The sequence below is a fragment of the Penaeus vannamei genome, chromosome 4, assembly GCF_042767895.1.
Source record: "Penaeus vannamei isolate JL-2024 chromosome 4, ASM4276789v1, whole genome shotgun sequence".
NCBI classification, from domain to species: Eukaryota; Metazoa; Arthropoda; class Malacostraca; order Decapoda; family Penaeidae; genus Penaeus; species Penaeus vannamei.
The window spans coordinates 33,534,456-33,536,955 of NC_091552.1; the positions used below are offsets into that span (position 1 = coordinate 33,534,456).

Below are 2,500 nucleotides of genomic sequence, written 5' to 3' on the forward strand. Positions count from 1 at the left end.
CAAATCATATTTCATGTTTAAATGATATTTTCAATACATGTACTGCATCACCATGCGATTGAATTATTTTAATTTCTGAAATGTGTATACGTGTACAACATGCATATATGTATATATGTGTGTGTGAAAAAAAAGAATATATATATATATATATATACAAATATATATATATATATATATATATATATATATATATATATATATATATATATATATATATATATATATATATATATATATATATATATATATGTGTGTGTGTGTGTACATATATATATATATATATAAATATATATGTATATATATATATATATATATATATATATGTATGTATATATATACATATATATATATATATATATATATATATACATATATATATATATATATATATATATATATGTACATATATATATATATATATATATATATATATATATATACATATATATATATATATATATATATATATATATATATATATATATATATAGAGAGAGAGAGAGAGAGAGAGAGAGAGAGAGAGAGAGAGAGAGAGAGAGAGAGAGAGAGAGAGAGAGAGATACTTAGAGAGAGAGAGAGAGAGATTCATAGATAGATAGGTACATAGAGAGAGAGAGAGAGACAGAGAGAGAGAGAGAGAGAGACACAGAGAGAGAGAGACACAGAGAGACAGAGAGATTCATAGATAGATAGAGACATGTGTGTTTCTCTCTCTCTCTCTCTTCACACACACACACACACACACACACTATAGTATGCATGTGCATCTATATCTATATTTTTTTACCATTTGTAATTGTTGTTGTTGTAGTTGTGTGTGTGTATGAATATGTATATATATATATATATATATATATATATATATATATATATATATATATATATATATATATATATATATATATATATATATATATATATATATATATATATATATATATATATATATATATATATATATATATATATATATATATATATATATACATAGGCATATGGATAGATAGATAGATAGAAAAGTATATAGACAGACAGACAGTCAGACAGATAGATAGACAATAACCCAATGCAAACCAAAGCACCAACTTACCTCAGGCTTATGAATGATATACTTGACACTATTCTTGATCTTGGTTCCATCCTCGAGACTCCAGTGGAAGGCGGGAGCCGGCGCCGCCCGCACACGGCACATGAGACGCCCATTCTCGCCCACGGACGCCCACGAGCCACGTGACCCTGCCGCGTCCCTCTCTACTGTCGCCGCCTCTAGTGGGGAATACATCGCCTTAGCCGGTAGTAGGCGTGTGGAGTGGGGGCGGGGGGGTTGGTTGTGGGCGGGGTGTTTGGTTGTGGGCGGGGCGTGTAGAGTGGGGGCGGGGGGGTTGGTTGTAGGCGGGGCTTGTTGTATGCTGTTGTTTGTGGTTAGTTTGTTGGTTTATTGGTTTGTGTCTTTGTTTGAGGGTATTTGATCTCGAAATTTGTATTGATATTTGGATCAGGTATACTCAGATATGCACACACACACATGTACGCAAAAATACACACGCAAACACACACACACACACACACACAAACACACACACACTCACACTACTACGGACACACACACATACACTCACAGACACACACACACACAAGCACACACACACGCACACACGCACACTACTACGGACACACACACACACACAAAGAAGAGAAATAGAAAGAAAGAAAAACACACACACACGCTAATATATAAGATAAAACACACACATGAACACAAAAACCTAACACACATGAAAAAAAAACATTCGTTTCACCTTTAGATCACTGATAACATAACATCCAGGTCATGTTTAGCTAATCATTTACGATAATTTTTGTTAAACGTTTAATGATTCCAAACAAACATGCACCTGCGAATAAAATCAATAGCAATTAACATAATTATGATATTCCTTTACAAATATGAGTGGAAAAAATTACCAAATCATACAGAACAAAAATAATAATTATTGTTTCAGGATTATCTCTTAAATAACAAAAGCAAAAGACAGTAAACGCGTTAAAACAACAATAACAATACTACCTATAATGATAATAACGTTTATTATAATAATGATAAAGATGATAACAATGATGGATAATAGTAATGAGTAAGATGATAATGATGATGATTATAAGGATGATGATGATTATAATGATGATGATAGTGATGGTAATAAGGATAATGATAATAATGATGATGGTGGTAATGATAATGATGATATGATAGTGATGATGATGATGGTGATAATGATAATGATAATGATATGATGAGGATGAGGATGAGGATGATAATGTTAATGATAATGATGATGGTGACGTGGATGATAATAATTCTAATAATGATGATAATGGTAACAAGGATTATATTGATAACATTAATGATAATTATCGTTATCATCATTATTGTCATTATAATTATTATCATTATCATTATTATTATTATTACTAATATTATTATTATTATTACTAT

At 30.2% G+C, this 2,500-nt stretch overlaps 1 protein-coding gene across 3 annotated transcripts in view; it reads right to left on the bottom strand.

Annotated features, from left to right (window-relative positions):
- LOC113803408 (nephrin) overlaps window positions 1-2,500 on the bottom strand; it is a 170,707-nt gene that overhangs the window by 13,731 nt on the left and 154,476 nt on the right. For all 3 annotated transcript variants that reach the window (XM_070120912.1, XM_070120911.1, XM_070120913.1), the window contains one exon: window positions 1,094-1,269. In XM_070120912.1, coding sequence (XP_069977013.1) covers window positions 1,094-1,269 — 176 coding nt within the window. The remainder of the gene's footprint in view (window positions 1-1,093; window positions 1,270-2,500) is intronic.